This window comes from Nicotiana tabacum, chromosome 16 (assembly GCF_000715075.1).
Source record: "Nicotiana tabacum cultivar K326 chromosome 16, ASM71507v2, whole genome shotgun sequence".
In the NCBI taxonomy this organism is placed as follows: domain Eukaryota; kingdom Viridiplantae; phylum Streptophyta; class Magnoliopsida; order Solanales; family Solanaceae; genus Nicotiana; species Nicotiana tabacum.
Window position 1 is genome coordinate 24569295 of NC_134095.1, and position 22063 is coordinate 24591357.

At 36.0% G+C, this 22063-nt stretch overlaps 1 protein-coding gene across 3 annotated transcripts; it reads left to right on the forward strand.

Moving 5' to 3' along the window:
- The first annotated feature begins 12526 nt into the window (after positions 1–12526).
- Positions 12527–20984, forward strand: LOC107809351 (hyperosmolality-gated Ca2+ permeable channel 2.1-like). Of its 3 annotated transcripts, none has more exons than XM_075232653.1 (12): positions 12527–12776; positions 13416–13815; positions 14663–14809; positions 15218–15281; positions 15422–15631; positions 16359–16535; positions 16964–17262; positions 17632–17902; positions 18544–18822; positions 20060–20293; positions 20370–20538; positions 20621–20984. In XM_075232653.1, exons 2-12 carry the CDS (start codon positions 13535–13537, stop codon positions 20647–20649), a joined length of 2160 nt encoding a protein of 719 aa, XP_075088754.1. In that variant the 5' UTR covers positions 12527–12776; positions 13416–13534; the 3' UTR covers positions 20650–20984. The 3 variants fall into 3 exon arrangements, with proteins under 3 accessions (XP_075088754.1, XP_075088755.1, XP_075088756.1); XM_075232654.1 differs by having other exon boundaries at positions 13456–13815; XM_075232655.1 differs by lacking the exon at positions 15422–15631.
- The last annotated feature ends 1079 nt before the right edge of the window (positions 20985–22063 follow it).

Consider the following 22063-nt stretch of genomic DNA (forward strand, 5'->3'; position numbering starts at 1 on the left):
AGGATGATGAGAAATTGGAGGATGTTTCTCCATGTTATCACATATCCTTCAACAATGGGAACCCTCAAGAAGATGAAGATGCGAAAGATGCTCCCCCGGAACTTGAAGAAGTGGTGAAGGCAATGATCGATTCCTTAAAAGAAGTTAACCTTGGCACAGATGAAGAACCAAGGCCCACATACCTAAGTGCTTCACTAGTAATCGATGAAGAAAGTAATTATATCGAGTTACTCAAGGAGTTCAAGGATGTCTTTGCTTGGAGTTACAAAGAGATGCCTGGCTTGGACCCTAAAGTAGCAGTTCATCTCCTTGCAGTCAAGAATGGCGCTCGTCCTGTTAAGCAATCCCAAAGGCGCTTTAGGTCGGACTTGGTTCCCTTGATCGAAAGTGAAGTTAACAAACACATTAAAGCTGGCTTTATTTGCGAAGTTAAATAATCAACATGGGTCTCAAGTATTGTCCCTGTAAGGAAGAAGAATGGCCAGATTCGGGTGTGCGTTGACTTCAAAGATCTCAATAATGCGTGTCCCAAAGATGAATTCCCGCTTCCTATTATAGAGTTGATGATCGATGCTACTATTGGTTATGACGCAATTTCTTTCATGGATGGTTCGTCGGACTATATCAAATTCGCATGGTACCAAAAGATGAAGAGCTTACTGCATTCCACACCCCAAGGGTATTTATTGCTACAAGGAAATGCCTTTTGGCTTGAAGAACGCTGGTGCTACTTACCAAAGGTCTATGCATAATATATTTGATGACCTTTTCCACAAGAATGTCGAATGCTATGTGGAAGACTTGGTGGTAAAATCGAGAAAGAGGGGCGACTACTTGAAAAACTTGAGGATGGTGTTTGAATTGCTCTGGAGATACCAACTTAGGATGAATCCATTAAAATGTGCCTTTGTAGTTATTTTTGGAAAGTTTCCTGGTTTCATTGTCCGACATCGAGGGATCGATATTGATCAAGCCAAAGTGGATGCCATTTTGAAAATGTTGAGCCTCACAATATTCATGAATTGAAAATTCTGCAAGGAAAGGCTAGCATACCTTAGGAGATTCATCTCAAACCTAGCTGGGAGGTGCCAACCATTCAGTCGCCTCATAAAGAAAGGCGTCCCTTTTGAGTGGGACCAAGCTTGTAGCAATGCCTTTGAAAGTATCAGAACCTACTTGATGAAGCCTCCAGTTTTAGCAGCCCCTATACTTGGAAAGCCATTGATACTATATATTTCAGCATAAGAAAGGTCAATTGGAGTGCTATTGGCCCAAGAAAATAGAAAACTCCCTTTACTACTTGAGCAGGATGATGACACCAAATGAGCTGAATTATTCGCCAATCAAAAAGTTATGTTTGGTGCTAGTCTTCTCAATCCAAAAGTTGAAGCACTACTTTCAAGCTCATGTCGTTTGTTTGGTTTCTAGAGAAAATCCCATCAAGTTTTTTATGTCAAAACCTGTCCTTAGTGATCGACTAGCAAGGTGGTACCTCCAGTTTCAACAATTTGAAATTGTGTACATCCCTCAAAAGGCTATAAAAATACAAGTGTTAGCGGACTTCTTGGCAGATCACCCTATACATTATGATTGGAATCTAATTGATGAACTACCTGATGAGGATGCAATGGTTATTGAAGTTCAACCTCCATTGAAGATGTACTTTGATGGTGTTGCACATTGCAGATGAGCTGGTGCTGGTGTAGTATTTGTCACTTCTCAAGGTTAAGTACTACCCTACTCTTTTACGTTGATGCAAATATACTCTAACAACGTTGCTGAGTATCAAGAATTAATACTTGGGCTTGAAATGGCTGTCGAAATGAATCGGTTACAATTACAAGTATTTGGTGACTCTTAGTTAGTGATCAACCAGCTTTTAGGTATTACGACGTCAAAAAACCTAAACTACGCCCATATCATGATTATGCTAAAAACTTAATGGGGTGGCTCGGTGACATGACTATTCAACATGTGCCTAGGAAAGAAAACAAGAAGGCCAATGCTTTAGATGCCCTAGCTTTATCGTTAACCTTACCAGATCAACCGCAAGTTACTATCTACCAAAAATGGGTAATATCGCAGCCAAATGAGGCTGAAGGTGAAAAAAAGAACTCAAGCATCTTCACGCTGTTTCTGAAACTGAGAAAGAAGAATAGCGACAACTCATTATCGACTATTTAAGCTATGGGATACTTTTAGAAAATCTGAGGAGAAGGACTGAAATCCGTCATCATGAACCTCGCTTCCTTTACTACAAAGATACTCTATATAGAAGGTCATTCGATGGAGTACTCTTGTGATACCTAGGGAAAGAAAAAGCACTCCAAGCTTTGCAAGAGGCATATTCTGGGGTATGTGGGTCATACCAGTCTGGACCAAATCTCCACTTCCATATAAAAAGGATGGGATATAATTGGCTAACGATGGTAAAAGATTACTTGGACTACGCTAGAAGATGCAAGGCTTGTCAATTCCATGCGGATTTTATTTATCAACCTCCTGAAGTGTTGCACCCGACTGTTGCATGCTAGCCATTGACACTGGGGGATTGGATGTTGTTGGACCACTGCCAAAATACTCTGGTGGGCACTTATACATCTTGGCTGCAACTGACTACTTCTCAAAATAGGCAGAAGTTGTTGCTCTTAACGAAGTAAAGAAGAAAAATATTGCAAGTTTCATCCAAGTAAACATAATCTATCGCTTTGGCATTCCTTGTTACATAATAATGGATAATGGCAAGTCGTTCGACAATAGGTTGATGAACAAGATTTTTGATCTCTTTGGCTTCAAGCATCGTAACTCTTCTATGTATAATGTTGTCGCCAATGGTCTAGCTGAGGTATTCAACAAGACTCTATGAAACTTGTTAAAGAAAGTTGTCCCCAAATACAAACGAGATTAGCATGACCAGATGGAAGAAGCTTTGTTGGCATATAGGAAAACTCACCGCACACCAACACAAGTGACCGCTTATTCACTCGTCTATAGAGATGAAGTCGTCTTACCACTCGAGCGTCAAATACCTTCATTACAATTAGCTATTCAAAAAGGGGTGACTGATGAAGAGAATGCTCGACTTTGATTAGTAGAATTTGAGGCTCTTGATGAGAAGAGGTTATAAGCTCAACAAAGTCTTGAATGTTATCAAGCTCGATTGTCTCGCGCCTTCAATAAAAGAGTTCGCCAAAGATCCTTTCAAGTAGGAGATCAAGTCCTTGCCATAAGAAGACCCATTATTACTTCCCATAAACATGTACGGAAGTTCACTTTAAAATGGGATGGGCCATATGTTGTGCAAGAGGCTTATTCAAGTGGGTCTTACAAGCTGGTTGATGCAGATGACATGAGAATCGGCCCTATCAATGGTAAGTTTTTGAAGAAGTATTATCCTTGAAGTTGCAATGCTCCTTGACATATGAGCCTAAACTGCATGTTCCTATACTCCTAGCTCGCAAGAGTATAAACTGTGCACGTCCCCAAAAAAAGGTCTGCTAGGTTGAAAACCTCGAAAGAGGTGGCCTAGGCAAAAGTTAGGACATAAAAAAAACTCACCCATTCTGAACTACGGTATGACTTGATCCTCTTCACCGACGTATGTATGCAGCTTAGAGTTTTATTCTAAGTTCAGTCGCATAAGTTTAAAAGATATATATTTCCCCAATGGTTGTCCGACTGATGTATGAAGGAATGTAAAATCAAGCTGAAGTGTCATCCTCCTATTAAACTTTGGATCTCATTTGATTTGAAGGGGGCAACATTCCATTGTAAATTGGTATCTTAAATGGGACGATTTTAGGAGGATGCTAAGTATTTGCATTGAAGTCCAGGGATTCTCTATGTCTTCAGGTTTGCCAAACCATCAAGTTTGTTGGTCTCCAAGTCCGCACTCTACCCTAAAAAGGGGGGGAGGGGGAAGAGAAGAGAGGCATCAAAAGGGAACACAAGTATTAGAAGAATGATTACTTAGCACAACGTTTCGAATTCAGTGAGATTTGACCAAAATATTTGTGAGAATGGAGCTCTTGAATTTAGATTGATAGTAAGTAAAACATCTTCTAAACTTGAGGCTTCCATACCAAGACATGAAAACTTTGGCGAAGTCGCGCTAATTTACAACTGTCGGCATATCGAAAACTAAAGTCAATTTCAAAATATTATCTGACACTGTCCTGAAGGCATTAAATTTTATATTTTGGATATGTTTTAGTTTTTGATGTTTAGTTTTCTAGAAATCAAACGGTTCGTAATTTCGACGTTCCTACATCAAGATTCAAAAGTTTTGGTGAAGTTGCGCAAATCTAAAATCATCAACGTGCTAGAATTTCACGTTGACTTTGAAGTATTATTTGAAACTATACTTAATGTATTAAAATTTTCATTTTGGATATGGTTTAGATTTGAAGTTTTGTTTCTGAAAAATCAAACGGTTTATGATTTCGACGTTCCTACACTGAGATATGAATTTTTTTGGTGAAACTATGTGAATCTGAAACTGTCAACGTATCGGAGTCTAAAGTTGATTTCAAAATATTATCTGGGATGATTTTGAAGTTTTTTGATTAAGAATTTTGGATATGCACTAGATTTTGAGGTCTAGTTTTTAAGAAATTAAACGGTTTATAATTTCTACGTTTTTACACCAAGATATGAATTTTTTTGGTGAGACTGCACAAATCTGGAAATGACAGTGTGGTGCAATATAAAGTTGATTTAAAAATATTATCTGAGATGATTCTGAAGTTTTATTATTGAGAATTTTGGATATGTTCTATATTTTGAGGTCTAGTTTTCAAGAAATCAAACGGTTTGTAATTTCGACGTTTCTACACCAAGATATGTATTTTTTGGTAAGAATGCACAAATCTAGAATTGACAGCGTGGTGCAATATAAAGTTGGTTTAAAAATATTGTCTGGGACGATTCTGAAGGTGCTTGATTGATGATATCGAATATGTGTTAGATTTTAAAGTTTAGTTTCTACGAAATCAAATGGCTCATATTTTTGACGTTCTCACATTGAGATGTATACTCCCTAATGAAAATTTACAAAGGTGATGAACAATATTATCTCCAAAGAAAAAGGAGGATGTATATTCAAAAATAGAGAAATTCGAGACATGAACGATAGCAATGTTTAAAAGAAAACCAAGTTCTATTTTGTGGATTCCAATACATCATGTTAAGCAAGAAAATATTGATATTTCACTGCAAGGGAAAAAGGGAGAACATCAATGAAAACGTGCAATATAAAGTAAAACATATGGAGTTTTCATTTCCAAGAATAGTCGCTAGTTAACCAAATGTAAGAAAAAAAGTAAGAGGCAAATAAAATACTCTATATAGACTATTCTAAACACAACTTGTAATTGACCAAGTCTTTAAGGGTGGCCTCTAAGTGTTGTTTCTTCGTCTCCACGTCGGCCAAGTCATCAGCAGTCACCAAGGAAACATCAGAACATATATGGTACTCCTCTTCAGCAGATGAGACTCTAGATTCATTCTCTTCAACCTCTTTCTTGGCAGCATCTCGGAGAGCTCTTAACTGTTTCACCTTCTCCTTGGCCTTTTTGAGAGATTGACTGGTGACAGACAACTCCTCGTCCTTCTCCCCCTTTCTAGTCAGGACAAGATCAAGATGTTCCTTGGCTTTTAAAAATGGCTCTGATTTTTCAACGTCCATAACCTTATCAAAAAGAGTTGATCATGCCTGGCCATATAAAGTGGCAAGCTTAATGAAAGACATCAATAGGTCTTTTAGAGGGGAAATATCCACACACTTTCCATCCATGTCCTCGAGAATCACTTAGATCTCAAATTGAAGAGAAAAAGCATTGTCTGCAGTAAGGTCGTAGAGTTTGGCATGAATTTTAGCCCAAGCATTTAAGATAAAATCCTTGCGAAGAGTCAAGACAACCTTTCTTCTATCAAAGATAGACATCGTTGGTGCTAATCGTTGGTGAAAATTAGGCCCCGATTTTGCTCCAAGATCAAGAATGGAAGTTGCCTCTAGGTATGACTTTGATATTGGAAGTGATTTCCTCGAGTCTGGATCTGCCACAAATTCACTACTACCTTGAGGCTTGCTTTGGTGTGACGCTATCGAAATATGATCACCGTTTGGCTGTATAGAAGAAAAAGATAGACGGTTAGTGAAGTTACCTGTGTATTATAAGACAATATGAAAGTTTTAAGCATTACTTTTTTAATGACCGTCAAAGTCCTTGAAGCATGCCAATAATGTCAGTAATCTTGATTACACCTAAATTAATATCTCCTTGCTTGTTTGAATATGGCTTCACCCGCTTGAAATTTTGATCTCCATGACCACTATCACTCTCATTTTGGGATGGACATTTGTTGGAGGTAGGTACAACGGTGCCTAATTGAAAGGAACTCTTATGGACTTAGTGAGCCTGAGAATGTCCCTTCCTTTTTTGAACTTCTTTATATGGAGGTCCCTAGACGCCTCGTGGTGCAACCACTTTGGATTTTAAAGTAGGAGGTTTGTCCTCCTTGTTATGCTCTTGATGCATGATCTCTAATGGAGCAGCAATGATTGGCCCAACAAAAGTCACCAAAGATTCTAAATGATCTTCAAGAAAGCTCTCATGCTCTCTTGTCCACCAGGATCTGTACTCTAACGAAAATAGTTGTTTTACCATAAATATAGCTGGGGGGGAAGGTCTCCCTCGCATTGGTGGAATTATGTGATACACAAATTTGCTAAAATCTGAGCCTTCTTCTTATGAGGCGCTATGAAGATCATTTTTCAAAATACTAGGACTAGTCCGATAAAATCCAAATTGACGGATGAATCGATATGGACTATATGGTTCAAGAATGAAATAGTTCCCACACCTTAAAGGGAGATAATTAAAATGGATAGTCAAAAAATAATTGACTTTCAGTTCCGATGCTTTATCATTATCCTCAAAATAGTAAGGTTCGGACCCATCCGGCATGGTAGAAGTCCAAGAGGCATTATCCGCTTGATGAATGCATTTTCTTGAATGTGTATCATCCAAATACCTTGCAGCGCCTTCTCCGGAATACACCATCATCAATGGAACATATAGTCCTTTTGGAAGCCCATAGTGTGTCCTAAAGTAGTGAGCAAGCTAACCGTATATATAATGAATGGGAAAAGTAATTTTGATATGCTTGAGCTGCGATGACTTGGATATCTTGTTTAAACTATAGTAGGTGCTTGCCAGAACTGGGATTGCAAGGCTTAATTTCCATCCATATTTCATCATGCTCATTGTTTTAAAGGTCTCGGGTCGAATGAAATCACCATCTTGAGAGGAAAATACAAATGCACACAATCAACAAGATAAGAATGCCGCCTGATACGTGCCTTCTCTCTTTTCATGTCGAACCCCAAGGTTAGCAAACATCGTCTCATCCGCGCTAGACCATGCAACTACTTCTGGTATAGCTCCAGTGGGATTGTGCGTTGACTTCAAATAGGTGGATTTTTTCTCCCTCCTTGCTAGAGTGGGTTTATATCTCAAGTCTCTCTTGCACCAAAATTCAATCCACTTGGTAAATAAGACCTTCAGATCATGACTCTCCCCTTCTTGAAGATGGCTAAAGGCGGTAAACAGGTATCCACAAGCTCAAGGAGTAAATCTTTCATTCTTCTCCTTAACATCTGTGAGTTCGATAGCTTCGGGCACAACTTCTTTGTAAGAAGAACCTCCAATAGGTAAACCGTCAATGGTATGTAAATTCCAAAGAGATATTGATAGTTCTCCGGCTGATGTAAGTAAGGTATTTGTTGTAGGACACCAAGCTTCAAGAAACGCTTGCAAGATGTTTGAATTTCGATCATATGTAAATAAAGAAGCATAGAAGGCATCATAAATTCTTGCTGTCTCCAAAGCCCATTGACTTCTGCCAAGTATGTCCTCATCCCATTCCCATTATTCCGGGATATGATGATATTCACCGTCAATTCTCAAAGCATCTCCCCAACGTATCTCCCTTTGAATCATACGCCATCCTAGGAAATGAAGGGTACTCGCGATATTAAGTTTTCGTTGGTAAGGAGTTTGAAGGGACCACATTTTGATTGGCTTTTGGCTGTCCTCTGAAGTCCAATCTACCATATAGAGGGAATTCTTCAAAGGTGGCCACAGATTTGCATATCGACCAACTAGTGGAGGGTAAGTCAACAGCTTGGTTATAACCCCTCCATTTTTAGCATCAATTATAAGATACTTGCGATTGGAGGATGGAGATTTGTAGTCTCTGAAGTGAGCCATCTCTTCAAAACTGCATAAGCAAAAAAAAGATTAGTAAATATTAAGTCAGCGGCAATTGACAAAATGAGGATAAGATTCTAGTCCTTCGTGCTTTAGGCAAATTTCTATATGCGATTAAGAATTTTTCCTTCTATATGCTGTCATGGGTTTAATCTTCTATATGTTGATATGGATTTATCTGTCTATATAGTAATATGGATTTGACCATCTATATAGTGATATGGATTTATTTTTCTATATGCTGATGTGGATTTGTCCGTCTATATGGTAATGGGGATTTGTCCGTCTATATGGTAATGGGGATTTATCCGTCTATATGTTGATATGGATTTATCCGTCTATATAGTGATGTGGATTTGTCCGTTTATATGCTGATGTGAATTTGTTTGTCTATATGTTGTATGGATTTGTCCATCTATATAGTGATGTGGATTTGTCCGTATATATGGTGATGTGAATTTGTGTCTATATGGTGATGTGAATTTATCCGTCTATGTATTGTGATGTATTTGTCCTTCTATATGTTGCGAGGAATTTGTCTATATTGCTGTGGATTTGATCACATATATGCCGTCGTGGATTTATCCTTCTATGGGACGTCATGGAGTTGCATGTCAATTTGGCACTCGACGACTTTTCTCTTCTTGGCCTATGTAAAAAAGGAACAAAAAAAAAGGGCAAAAGAAAATGCATAGAAAAGAACAGGAATTTACGCGTCAATATTGTCGAGTTGTCAAAAACAGACTTTGAAGTAGCTAGCAAACACTGCAATTGATACTCGTAAAGGGAAGGCATACGAGTTTATACAGCTATCAAGATGTGGCGTTGAATATTTGTTGGGCAATGTGGGATCACCTGTTTAGGCAGCTCCAAAAAGTAGTTTCCAACGTAAACTGGGATGTAGTAATTTGACAACTCCTCGGATAGTAATACACATATTCCATAATTCAAGTAGGAATCTAATTAAGCATTTGAAAGAAGTTGGATTCTAAATGGAGCAACGTGCCTTAAATTGCATTATTGTTTGAGAAACGATTCAAGACCGACATGACTTGGTCTTGGACTTAAGTTCATGCCAGTCAAAACCCATGTTTACATAAAGTTTGCCTAAGGGAATCCATCTGGTACTTGGGTTCAAGAATTGTTTACTTAATCTTGAAAGCTACATATTGAGATGGAAACAAAAATAAGATTCTCCTTGAAAAAAGAAAACAAAGGGGTGTTAGTCGTAATACTTCAATCCCTGTTCTTCTAATATTTTACAAATATATCCGACAAGATTTGAAATATGGGACATTTGTAGGCATATAAATTTTATTGAAATTAAATCCATAAAATAATTTGGACTATATTTTAAATTCAAGATATATCTATCTATACTATATTAAAAGCACGAAGGCCCTTACACAAATATCGTTCACATTTTTACCTTTTTAAAATAGAATTCATACTAGACAAAATGGTAATTTTATTATTATCCTAATATTTAGTACTTTAAAAGAAACTAAAATTTTGATTATTAAATTTTTCCTTATTGAATTAAGTAAGAAATCCTAATATTAAGGACTTTAAAATAGATATTATTTAAGATAAGTAAGAGTCCTTATATATACTCACGATAATTTCCATAAAAAGGAGGAACCTATAATTCTAACAATCTATATACTGTTACTACTAAAGCAAGAGGTTTACCTAATTAAATATTTACTCTAATTATTAAATGTACTTTTTAATATTACATAAACGATAAAGAAAATAATATCATGCTCGAGTATGACAAAAGTTTGAAAATAATTTGTATCTTCTATACTATCATAAAAGCATGAAATCTCAACAAATAATTAAGTCTTTGAATTAATAAAGCAGCAAAAAAGTCAATTCAATTTTGTTTCAAAATTATTATATAAGTAAACTTATTTGCCAAGTTGATAAAACTCTTAAGGTACAAAAATTGTTTTCACAATAAAAGCATTTGTCGTGAAAGGAATAAGAAATAGAGCAAAATTTACCATAATATAGAATTAAAAGTTAAATTGCTAAAATGCTAAGTTGAAGCAATAAGGATACAACATAAGACAAAAAATATTAAGCAAAATTGTCATTATCATTTTTCTTTGTTTTTATACTCATTTCAGTAAATGATAGCTCCCTATATTTTTCATATCGTATTACATTATTTTTTGCAGTTCAATATTAGCTATTTAAGAATTATATTGTTATTTATCAATATTTTTCTAAGAACTATAGTTCTATCTCTTCACTCACAAATTTCTAAAAGACCGAAAAATTCAAATTCTTCAATTTGTTTTATTATCTTTGAATAATTATTGTAAAATATTTTTTTATTTGTTTATAGTATTTGGTAATAATGATAATAATAATTTTCATAAGATATATATTCCATATCTCATAAATCATAATAAGACATATAAAGACTTATGTGGAGTAGAATTTCTGATTAAAACTCATTATATTTAGAAACTTGCATTTTTTCTTTTATATTTTTTCAATAACTCAAATACATTATTTATTAATATATATAATTTTTAAATTATATATGTGATATAGGTACACGCGCAAAGTGCGTACCTTAAAACTAGTTAGTTAAAATAAATTTATTGGGCTAATATAATTGGATTAGTTATATAAGTCCAACATATATGGATTAAACAAATAAGTCTTAGTCCATTTGCTAGCCCATTTAATTGGGCTAAAGTGATGAGCCCACTTTATTAAGCCCAAGATATCATATTCCTAGAAGCCTAGTTTGATGTCACGTGTCAAATGACGTTGCGCGCCAAGTCAAACGGAAAAGCCAATAGGATCATGTCACGTGTCAAAATGACAAGGCATGTAAAGTCAAATTAAAAGGCCAATGAAACCGTGCCACGTGTGCCAATGACGTGTTTGGGCCAATCAAATGCGGCCTTGTCACACTTCAATTTGATTGGTCGGAAAGAAAGAGTTTATTCTTATCATAACTCTTCCCTCCCACAATTATAAATAGGGGTTTTCGTAACCCAAAAAAAGACACCAGAAGTTATAAAAATAAGCAAGAAAGAGCTCGTAGATCAAATGCCGTAAATTTCTCTACAAGTTTCAAGCTTCAAGCAATCAAGTTCTTGTTCAAGAAATCAAGTTCAAGCTCAAGAACAAAGAACAAATCAAGGTTCAAGGAGTACATGTTCAAATCAAAGTTCGTGCTAGTTGAATTAAAGATCATCGTTCGTGGCAACAATATAGATTCAAGATCAAGTTCGAAGGCCCTTGAATTTATTTACTGCTGAAAAGAAGAATAAGATGATTTATAGAGATTATACACTCATATTATTTAAAATAAAATACTATGATTGTTTCAACATTTTCGATCTTGATTTTATTTTCTCGACGTAAATTTATTATCTGCAGTAGTCATCCACAAGTTGAGCAACCTTTTGATGTAAGATAAAAAGGCAATATGTTATCATAAAGGAATTCTAACTACATTTCTTGCACAACGTATTATTTTTAGGTAATTATAGAATTGGTAGGCAATAATGATTGGTCAGGTCAGCATAATCAATAGGTTTCATTTTTGGTGAGTTTGGACAACGTATCGTGAAAAGTGTCATTAGGGGGGAGGAATCATCTTCAGTGTCTCAGAAAAGATAAAGATTCCAAAATTAATAAGTAAATTTTACCTATTATATTTTGGAACACACCTAACCGTTTAAATAAAAAAATAGCCACCAAATATATAATTTATGTACATAAGTTATATATAATATCTATATTACCAAGTACAATCAATAAATAATTTACGTATATTGACTAGCAAACGTTAATAGTCAATCCAACCGGCTAATTGCGTAAAAATCCCTAATTTGATACAATGTTTAAGGCGCATAATTAATAAAATTCTGACTTTCAAGCTATGTAATGGAAAATAATGCTATTTTGAAAAATTGTCAATGCTTGTGAGAAGAGGGTCAGAAGTTTAAAGGACCAAGAACTTAAGAGAAAATTTACAAAAATAATATAACTCTATTCACTCGAATGATACAAATGAAGAAAATGCCCGAAAAATGGCAAATGCATTAGGTACAACAGGGTAGTGCGGCGGGTCAATTTGCATGAAAAATTTCAATAAAACCGGGATATTGACAGTTAGGAACGGTTCCATTCTGTTTAAACTCTCCTCATTCTTAAATCCACGAGGCAACTCTATTGGGCCCCACAAAATCTCACTTCTATAATTCACGCACTCGCTTCGCAATCGACGCGCCTTTCTTATCTGGCACTGTTTCCTTCTTCCGAAAAATTAGAGCCCATTCGATCCTTCTTCTCTCCTCTCCCAAGTCCTAATGCAACTTCAAAAAACGGAACAATGAACTTTCTAGGGTTTCTTTCTGTTTCAAGCAATCACTATTTTGTTGCTTCAAGCATTCATCGCTTTTTCATACTTTTTTTTTTGCGTTCAGATTCGTCATTCTGAAATAAGAAATAACGTTTTGCAATTTTCAGGTGATTATTAGATTTTCTGGTAACCTTTCATGTTTTTCTGATTTTTAATCGGATTTTTGTTAGAATCTGCTTCGGCAACGTTTTGATGTACGTTTTTTTTTACCATTGTTTTTAGTAGTAACGGACTCAATGTGATGAATTATGGTGTTTTGCTGTTTCAAAATACTTTATTGCCTCTGAATTGATCTCCTTGGAAACTGATATGCAAAAGTGTTTTTTGCACAAACTGATTATTGTGAAGAAGATGGAATTAGGAGTTACCTTAACCGTAAAGCTTTTATTTTTAACTTAATTTTGGTTATAATTGGATTTATTCAGCGGGCTGTGCATGTTACATAGGCTCGTGCAGCCACTGGATTAAATGAACTTAAGTAGACTTCTGTATGCTAGGTAGAACGCGTAGTGTCAGGGGATATTTCAAATGAGCATGTTTGCAAGGCTAAAGCTTTTCCTACGTAACTTCTTACTTTGCTAGTTTTAGTATCAATGTTACATTTTTTATCTTTTTCGTATTCTTCTTTTTTTGGGTGTATTGTACAATTTATTAGCTGGTTATCACCAGATAATTACTTGACTGAAAACTGCTTTAGTTATTCACTGTATCAAATGAATCCTTCACTATGATTTTCACTTTTGCAGTTTCTTGACCTTAATACACCAAACTTGCTGTGGTTTCCAGATCTTTCCAATCTTTAAAGGAAGGAAGCAGTGATGACATGTCTTAATTAGTGAGGTTGTGAAAATATTTGGGGGCGGAGATGAAGCTAGCTGCTCTGTTGACTTCTGCTGGCGTCAATACTGCAGTGTGTGTAGTGTTGTTCTCCTTGTATTCGGTTTTAAGGAAACAACCGAGCTTTGTAAATGTTTACTTTGGCGCGAAGATTGCTCAAGTACGAGCAAGACAACAGGATGCCTTTCGCTTTGATCGATTTGTACCTTCTCCAAGTTGGATCCTCAAGGCATGGGAGACATCTGATGAAGAAATAAGTGCTACTGGGGGATTGGATGCAGTAGTATTTGTGCGGATGATTGTTTTCAGGTGAAATTGGAATTTTCAGCACTTTTTTAGTTGTTAGATTTTCTAATGTTCAAGAAAAGTCAATTTAACTTCTGATACTAATTTTAATGAATTAGTCTAAAATAGCTTTTACCCAATTTTCTCCCATTTTCATCATGTAGGGAAAATTTCACCAAGCATATAATTTCTAGTAAAGGAACTTGCATATTTTTTCATGGACGATTAGTATATATGCATAATTCATTTTTCTGTATTGTCTAGTGGGAAGTTGCTTACCTATTGCAAAAATAGCAGTCAGGGCTTACTCTAATTGCCCTGTCATTATCCCTTTAGAAGGGTGGATGATTGGATTTCATTGGGGAGCATCGTAAAGGAAAAATTAACAAAAACAAAAGGGAATCTGTGTTCTGGTCATTAGTGATGGCTTAAACAACTGTAAGGATGGCCAAATATATATGTGATATTTAAGTGATTTTGATTGTCTTTCCTGGTGATAGTGGACCTGTGTAGCTTCTGCAAAGTGAGTCATGCATTTGTGTGCTATTATGAGAATGTAGTGACCAAAGAAGCTTAGTTATACTTTTTGTGAATATATCGAATAGCACATTGCACTTTTTGGCTCATTGCCTGTAGAAGTCATGATAAATGTTACTTGTAAAAGAAAGTACGGTTAAACATTTATATCTCTGCTTAGTATTTTGTTGTTCAACCTCATTCTCTTGATAATTATTTTTACCTTGGCTTTTGTATCACCGCCAACAGTGTTTAAGTTCATCTTGAAGAACCACCTTTCTATTGCACTTTGTTATATCTATGAACCATTGCTCCATTGCAGTAGACTTACTCTCCTGCTGCTTATTGTGGACAGTTTCCGAATATTCTCCATTGCAGCTATCGTATGCAATTTCCTTGTGCTCCCACTTAATTATTTTGGAAAAGAGATGCAACGTCACCAAATTCCAGCTGAGACATTGGAGGTATTCACCATTGTGAATGTTGAGGAAGGGTCAAGATGGTATGAAACGTGTACAAAAGTGCTGATAATGATTTAAATGCAGTTGACTAATCTATTCTCTTATCAATGGACATACTTTAGATAAATGTCGCAAAAGGCTCTTTTACTCACATTTTGGAAATACAATGAGAACTATAAGCTTGTTATTTATTGAAGTGTCTGCAAATGTCTTGTTCTGTCTTCTTTTCATTTTTGAAACTTATTTAAGTAATCCTGAAGTTAATCTTACTGAGAATAGAGAAAGTATTACTAAATAGATTGTGTGTTGTAAGTTGACCAGGGAAGCATATGTAGAAGGTAGTTTCCTGATTCTTTAATTTTATCTTATAGAAAAACGTAGTTTTCTAATCTGTTGGCCCATTTTAATCCCGGTTCAGATTTACCTACATTGCCTTTCATCTTCTTCAGGCTTTGGGCTCACTGCTTTGCGCTGTACCTCATATCGTGCTGTGCTTGTTTTCTTCTTTACCTTGTAAGAAATCGCAGTTAATTTTCATTTTCTGCTTTTCTTTAAAAATGTATGTATTTCATACTTGATCCTTAGTACTATGCGATAGCATGTATATATGTATGTCGGTTCTTTTTTCATAAAAGGTCTTCACTTGCTTTTAGGAGTACAAAAGTATTTCAAGGATGAGGCTGGCTTACTTTACTTCATCTGTTTCCAACCCAAGTTACTTCACAGTTCTTGTTCGTGCCATCCCATGGTCACGACAAGAATCATACAGTGGAACAGTGACAAGATTCTTCACAAATTTCTATGCATCAAGTTATTTATCTCATCAAATCGTTTATCGATCTGGCTCTGTTCAGAAACTGGTGGTGGGTATTCACTCCTTTTTGGTAGACTCACTATGGAAATTTATCCCTTGCATCTATGGAAATCTTGATGTGGCTTTGAAGTTTCTCTTCTGTACCACATCTATTATCCTCTTCTGGTTCCAACTAAATATTAATATGAGTTGAAAATTTTCACTTTGTAAGGCCATAGTGGTGAGAAAATGGCTTCGAGTTTGTACCAGGTGCTATGTATTACTTTTCTGTAGATGTTTGTAAATAAGGATGAAGATGTTTAAATTTTTCTTTTCTTGTAGCATCCTTGATATGTATAAGCTCAAAATGGTTTTGAAACTGCAGTTCATGATACTGAAAAACTTAACTGCAAAAAGAGTTAGTTTTTGATGCTGGCAATTTATCTTCCACAATGAAAACTAGTAATTCTCCTTAGAAATGTAGAGATAGTTATCTTCATGGTAGACATAAGGTGCTCGAAGCCTCAGGAATAGTATCTAATTTTTCTTCTTGAATAATGCACTCTCTGCGATTATTGACAGGGTCTAGGTTATTTAGTGTAATGCCAACTCCTATGAGTTTCCATGGCCCTAGTTTAAAAGAACTACTACTCGAGTAATCATATTTATGTGAACTAAATAAAGTAAATTATCTTGATCTTGATGAAGACTTCTGCTTGCACTAGTGGTTTGACATTATTCGTGCTCTTTATTTATTTCTTCTGGTTGTTAATGTGCCACATGTTGCTTGACTGCAGACTGATGCAGGGAAGATGTGCAAGATGCTGAAACTGACACCTAGGGAACTACATTGTGGATCAAGTTCCATGAGATGTGGCCTTTGTGGAACAACAGCATCATTTAGTATGCTTCCCATGGAGGCGGAAACTGACAAAGGAAGAAGTGATTTTGACGGTTCAGATTTGAGGAAAAAGGTACTTAATTGATTCCTTTATTCTTGCAAATAAGATGATTGTCATGACTAACACTGATTGCTAGAAAAAGTCATAGCATCTTTAGAGAAGAAGCTTCAATACGCCATAGGAGGAACTTTACCTTCTTCGGATTATATATCTGGGTTCATTTGAGGCTTCAGATGTGCAGCACTATCAACTTCTTAGTTCTCATGCAGCTTGGTAAAGGTTACTTCACTGCACAGTTCTCGGTTTGCTTAATCTTCAAAGGGAAAAACAGTACTAAGTTACTTATCCTGAATTTAACTAGTAAAGAGATTAGAGTGTCATATACTAGAGATTGCTTCTTTGTGCTCGACTGTTTTGTCTTGAAAATTTTGAATTAGCTGCATGTTTCGGTACCCTAGCCAAAATAAGAGGTGAAATGAATATGCAAATTATTCCTGCAGGAGTCTGCAGCTGCTTTAGTTTTTTTCAGGAATCGCTATGCTGCTTTGGTTGCTTCTCAGGGTCTTCAATCTCGAAATCCCATGTCATGGGTCACAGATCTTTCTCCAGAACCAGACGATATGTATTGGTCAAACATTTGTGTCCCGTATAGACTCCTTTGGATCCGCAAAATAGCTATTCTTGTGGCCTCGATGGCTTTGGTGGCATTTTTCATTGTGCCTGTTTCATTAACACAAGGTCTTGTTCACCTCGACAAGCTTCAGAAGACATTTCCATTTCTTAGAGGAATTTTACAGAGGTAGTCCTGTCACTGCCCATTTTGGTAAAATATAGCCCTAATTTTCTATGTTTAAAGATTTTACCATAGCAAATCTATTTTTTCACAGAGTACAGGTATTGACCATTCATACACACACATACACAAAAACACATATGAGAAATAAATTCCGTTTCTTGACTCAAGGTTGACCTTTTTTTTCCAAAATGATTTACCACCTTCCTCAGTCTTTGCACTGTTTTTGTTTAGCTACTAACTTTGATGTGTCTTTTCATTCTCTGTATTAACCTTGAGACTAGAGATCAAATTTATTCCTACAGGTTTGTTAAGTCTGAGCTACATCCATGGGCAACATGGCTATCCTTTTCCTTTTCCTTTTCTTTCTTGCAGGAAAGCAATGAGTCAGCTGGCTACGGGATATCTACCAAGTGTCGTGTTAATAATATTTATGTACATGGTTCCTCCAATAATGTTGTTATTTTCTACAATGGAAGGCTCTATCTCTCGTAGTGACAGGAAGAGGAGTGCTTGCATAAAAGTTTTGTGTTTCTTCATCTGGAATGTTTTCTTTGGTAACATCCTCTCGGGGTCTGTGATCGAGAGGTTCTCTAAGTTTTTTAAGGATGTAAAAAACCTACTTGCAATGGCAGTACCATCAACGGTAACCTGCCTCCTTTATGTGTATATGTGTGTTTACCTGCTTTCCCTTCGCCGCACCTTGTTATCTCAATCCTCAAATATTAAATCGACAAATATTTGATTTTAGGAATTCATCATGTTTCTATAATGCTTCCTTAGAGAAAGCAATAACGCTAATACTAGGTTTAAGTTTAGCCATTTTATTGGTTGACGGACGCTAGAGCTAGTCTTCTTTAGTGTAGTTATTATTTATTAATGTCGTGGTAGGAGAAAGTCGCTTCTCAGTTGGACCACACTTCATTCAAGATTAATGGGGTGAGAAGGTACTAGTCCTTTGTGGAAAATACATGTCCTATTTCCTATATCTAAAATTAGATATGATAAAGGGCAGAAACTGCTATTAGTCCAACTTGTGAAGAGAATGTTAGAGGAATTAAAACAAAAACTGCAGAGCATAATGTGTCATCACTGCCTCTAAGCTGTCCAATTAGGAAATGGGAGACCCTGGAAAAACTATACCTAATTTCTCTTTTTCCCTTTTGTTTACATTTCCTTATTGAGTACTTTCCCTTCACAATGAAGTGGTCTATTTTTGATCTCCTAACCTTCACCTTGTGACTTGAAGAATTCACCAATTGTGATGATTAATATATTTTTTTGCAGGCCACCTTTTTTATGACTTATGTTTTGACATCAGGCTGGGCAAGTCTATCATGTGAACTCATGCAACCATTTGGTCTACTCTGCAACTTATTCTATAGATTTGTTCTCAGAAACAAGGATGTCTCTACATACGGCACATTGACTTTTCCATACCATACAGAAGTTCCAAGGATCCTTCTATTTGGGCTTTTTGGCTTTGTGTATTCCACATTGTCTCCTTTGATACTGCCATTCTTGCTGGTTTATCTTTCCCTTGCCTACCTTGTATACCGTAATCAGGTAAGCACTCCCTTCTGAATTATCCCATTTAATCTAAATCTCCTTTTATTTGTCCAATTTGCTTTTATTTTAACAGATGAAACGTATAGGTAGGATCTTAAAAAAAAGAAATCAAGCTGTGTCTGGATTATGTAGGGGCAGGTTACTCAAGATACATGTTCTTGCTTTTATATTTTGAAAGTCTTGCTTCTCTCTTCTAAATTGTTCACCTCTCTCATATTTCATTTGCGTGAAATTGATGAAAAGTGATACCTTTTGGAGATGCTAGCAGCATTTGAATTGTGCTGTTGTAGCTGGATTGAATAGATTTGTCTAAAGTTTTTATGGTTGCACCAGACAATTATGTGCAGTTGGATAGAAAATTCAAAAAAAAAAAAAAAACATGAGACATTAAAAATATGATTACCAAGTTATATCCACACAATCAAATTTGGTTCCAAAGTGGCATTACCTCTGGGCATTTAGTACCCCGGTTGTTTTGCTTTGGCCTTTCAGTATTTCGAGATGGTTATTCAACCTTATATTAGATCTGCTTGAAATAAACATGCAAAAAATATCATGAACAGATAATGTACTAGAAAGAAGCTTCATTGATTATCTTGGAGTATTAGATCTAGTTCATCGCCAATGTTCTTGGAATTCCGTGACAACAAATTTGTGGTGTTTAAAGTGACGAAAGGATCCTACTTGGTTGTTAATGTGATAGTCATAACCAAGGATCTGTTGCTTTGACTGTTAGGAAATGTAGATTCATGAAAAAATGTGTAAAATGGCTTGCTTATACCAGATTTGCACTTGTTGGAATGAGTAAACATAAAGAGGTAAGCATTTGGCTACACCTTTTGAAGGTTCGACCAACTCAAAAATTGGTGCATGATGGATCTCAGAACCATTACACTTCTTATTCCCTAGTGGAATATTAAAGTGAGGGAAGCACAAAGAGCACAAGTTACATTTGATTTTTCAGGATTGCAAAAAGGAAATAAGTTTATATGACCTGAAGTGTAAATGATGTCTAAAAGGACTCTTCTACTAAAGAAAGTGAATGTTATCTTGAATGGTTAAAAAAAGAAAGGAAAGTCATCCAAGGAGGAGGCTTGGTTTTTTATTAACTTATTGTGCTATTTTTAGTATGATAACCTGAACATCTATGTGCTTATGTACACTTCAATAAGCTTTCCTTGGCATCCACACTTGTAGCCTGTGTTAGTGACACCAATTTTACCAAAATTTTCAGATCCTCAATGTATATGTAACAAAATATCAAACTGGGGGAACCTATTGGCCTATTGTCCACAACACAACAATTTTCTCAATGGTGCTGATGCAAATTATAGCCATGGCAGTCTTTGGACTAAAAAAGTCTACAGTGGCATCAAGCTTCGTAATTCCGCTGATAATCTTGACACTCCTTTTCAATGAGTATTGCAGACAGAGGTTTCAACCATTATTCAAGCACATTCCTGCTCAGGTATATTTAATTGCTATGTTCGATTTACAAATATTTTCTGTTATATGCCTCTTATCCCAGGTGTTCATTTCCGCAGATCCTCATTGAAATGGATCGGCAAGATGAGCAAAATGGGAAGATGAAAGAGATCCACCAAAAACTCACATCAGCTTATACTCAGTTCAAATCCAGTTCCCTCATGCTCGGTGATCCTGTTCCCCCAAGTCATAACAACTGCAGGCTTGAAGACCTAGAAATTAATCCAGGTTCAAATTGCTAAATGACTATTATGCAACAATTTTTAAAAATTTGAATGTCTTTCAAAAAATGTTCTTGTGTTGGTTATAGGAAAAATCCCTGTCCATCACCCTTCTTAATGGGTTCAACATACGTTGAAAATTGGAGAATCATAATCAAGCAGAGGAATTTCTGGGCATACATGCAGCAACATTGCTAATCGAGATTGTTGTAACTATATTTTTGGAGGAAGGGCATGATGATATCTCGAATAGGGACATTTAGTATACTCAGGAGATGAATCTTAAAAACTCCTAGGGCTTGCAAGATTTTGAGAAGTTATTTAGATTGTACTTTTTATTCTCTCCTTTCTGGATCTCTCTCCGCTTGTCTCACATAGAGATGGGAAGATGAACGTTATTGAGTTTTTGTACAGATGATAGTTCCATGAATGGTGAAACCTTTTGTTAGAGTATGTTCTCACATGTATAGTTGAAACGCTTACAGGTTAATCTATCAGAGGATTTTGGTTGTTCTAGATTTTTGGCTACTGCCATATAATTTCCCAGCCGGAAAATAAGAAACAAAATGACAAAGTAACTGCTACTATAATACCGGAACTTTCATAGGAAAATGCTCTGTTTCTACGACCACTGATTATCTCTAGCGCTAACACGCCAAAGCTAAAAACATCTGATTTATTGAGAAAACACCATGGACGACATACATACTCTGGGGACATGTAGCCACTGCATCACATATTGTTGCGGAAGCCAAATGTATATAGTGTGAATAAGTCACAACTACTATACCAAAAATTATGACAGCCACCAAATAATAAATAAGACAATAAAGCAACAATAAAGGGAACACCAGAATTTACGAGGTTCGGCTAATTTTGCTTACTCCTCGGACACAACCAATATTTTATTTCACTCCAAAAATACAAGTGAAATAATACTAAAGAGAGAAGATACAAATGCCTTAAACAGATGAGAAGACAAATGAGAGGTGTGTCTAAATCCTAAACATTAAGCCTTCTTTTATAGGGGAAAAGTTTCCCACCAACTCCTTAACCCACCGATGTGGGATGGAAATTTGACATAATTCAACAAATCTCCACCTTGGCAAAATTCCACATCTTCAATTTTCTCTCGGTAACAAATTTTGGTTGTGTCTTCATCTTCAATCTTCAGTGTTCAACAATGTTGATCAAATCCAAACAATGTTGAAACTTGACCGCAGTCACCACCTTTGTCAGCATATCAGCAGGATTCTCCGTAGTATGAATTTTCTTCACCGTGACTCCACCTTCTTCTATGATTTCTCGTACAAAATGATACCGAACATCAATGTGCTTCGTCCTTGCATGATAAACTTGGTTCTTCGCTAATTGAATAGCACTTTGACTATCACAAAAAATTGTGATACCTTTTTGTTCAACACCAAGCTCCTTTAGCAATCCTTGAAGCCAAATTGCCTCCTTCACAGCCTCTGTAATAGCCATGTACTCTGCCTCTGTTGTAGACAAAGAAACTGTTGACTGCAAAGTAG

Excerpts from the sequence above, each read along its gene's own strand:
- LOC107809351 (XM_075232653.1), top strand. The coding sequence starts at position 13,535 with ATGAAGCTAGCTGCTCTGTTGACTTCTGCTGGCGTCAATACTGCAGTG. Across the intron at positions 15,282-15,421 it reads CTTGTTTTCTTCTTTACCTT|GAGTACAAAAGTATTTCAAG; the intron begins GTAAGAAATCGC and ends ACTTGCTTTTAG. Across the intron at positions 18,823-20,059 it reads ACCTTGTATACCGTAATCAG|ATCCTCAATGTATATGTAAC; the intron begins GTAAGCACTCCC and ends CAAAATTTTCAG.